Source organism: Centruroides sculpturatus, unplaced genomic scaffold (assembly GCF_000671375.1).
Source record: "Centruroides sculpturatus isolate CEXI.00-Female unplaced genomic scaffold, Cexi_2.0 scaffold140, whole genome shotgun sequence".
NCBI lineage: Eukaryota > Metazoa > Arthropoda > Arachnida > Scorpiones > Buthidae > Centruroides > Centruroides sculpturatus.
The window spans coordinates 510430-512048 of record NW_019384503.1 but is presented as its reverse complement, the minus strand read 5'-3'; the positions used below and the strand labels follow the sequence as shown (position 1 = coordinate 512048).

At 33.9% G+C, this 1619-nt stretch overlaps 1 protein-coding gene across 1 annotated transcript; it reads left to right on the top strand.

Annotated features, from left to right (window-relative positions):
* The first annotated feature begins 905 nt into the window (after window positions 1–905).
* LOC111622150 (KRAB-A domain-containing protein 2-like) lies at window positions 906–1412 on the top strand. The gene has a single exon (XM_023364486.1). It carries the CDS (start codon window positions 906–908, stop codon window positions 1410–1412), a length of 507 nt encoding a protein of 168 aa, XP_023220254.1.
* Window positions 1413–1619: the final 207 nt, after the last annotated feature.

Genomic DNA, 1619 nt, shown 5'->3' with positions numbered 1-1619 from the left:
TTTAGGGAAATTTTATTAATATAATATTAATATTTAGTATTTATTAATACTAGGTAACCAGTTAATTAAAGCTAAAATAATAAAATAATAATTAAAACTCTGGCTTTTACACGAAAACAAACTAAAAATAAAATCAAAATTAATTAATTAATTTTTTATTAAATAAAATCATATCAATTGAAACATAATATTTCGGAAAGTGTGGATAAATACTTGTCGGTCTTGATTGATTTGGTTATGTTTCATCCAGGCAGTCAGAGTTGTGTCTCTATAACACTTCTTTATACTGTTAGTTTCGGTTGGCGTGACGGAACATTTTGTTTTTATTTTTAATATATATATTAAAATTATTAAAATATATATTATATATAATATATATGTTACTGTAAATGCTCGAACTATGGTAAATCCTAAGATATTCCAGTAAAACCTAAGATTTACCAAATCTTTGTGGTAAAAGCCCGAAATGTTCTGCGATCATCGTTAATTTCGAACTTTTACCAGCATTTACTCGGTATATCTTATGTTTTACCTCAAAGACATGGTAAATGTTGAAAAAATAGTCCCCGCTACCAGCACCGCATCGCGCCGCCGCCTTCGTTTGCCATATTTCATCGTTTGACATGTTAGAACGCGCATGTTAATTCTAATCCTGTTTGAAATTTCGCTGTCTAAAAGTTATTTATGAATCAAGATGATTGTGAAACGGAGATTTTATGAAATAATGGACGAGCTGGTGTCAAGCAAGAAAGATAACTTTTATCTCAATAGGGACAAATACGCAAAGTATTTGGAGGAAGTAAAAGCTGCAAAGAAAATAGAAAAAGAAAATAGCTGTTCATTACAGGCATATAAAGCGTTACGACATTTTGACTACAGGCGACGAAGAAAAACTAATTGCGCCTATGAAGGAGGAAAATGGAGAAATGAGGTATTACATTTGTTACGAGGACTTATTTAACATTCTCGAAGAAACGCATGTTGCTGTTGGCGACGGTGGAAGGACACGGATGCTTAAGGAATGTAACCGCAAGTATAAAAATGTAATAGTTGAGGCTATTATGACATATTTGAAGCTATGTCAACCTTGCCAAAAGAAACAGAAGACTTTGAAAAAGGGCATTGTCGTCAGACCTATACTTCACAGTGAAATGAACTCACGCTGTCAGGTTGATCTAATAGATCTACAAACTATTCCAGATGGAAATTATAAATTCATTTTATTTTACCAAGATCATCTTACCAAATTTGTGATCCTTCGTGCGCTTCAAACTAAATGCGCCGTAGAAGTTGCATACCATCTTTTGGATATTTTCACCACTTTTGGAGCGCCGAGCATCCTTCATTCCGATAATGATCGCGAATTCTCTAACCAAGTTATTGAGAGCTTATGCTCCATGTGCTGGATGTAAAAATCGTACATGGAAAGGCAAGAAATAGCAAAAAACCAAGGATCAGTGAAGCGTGCTAATCAAGACAGAAAATATGTTGAGCACTTGGATGGAAACCAATCAGTTATCAAAGTGGTCAGAGGGTTTAAGATTCATCCAGGCGATGAAAAATAGAGCATATCACGAGGAAATAAAATGTTCCCCCTACGAAGCAATGTTTGGCTGTCT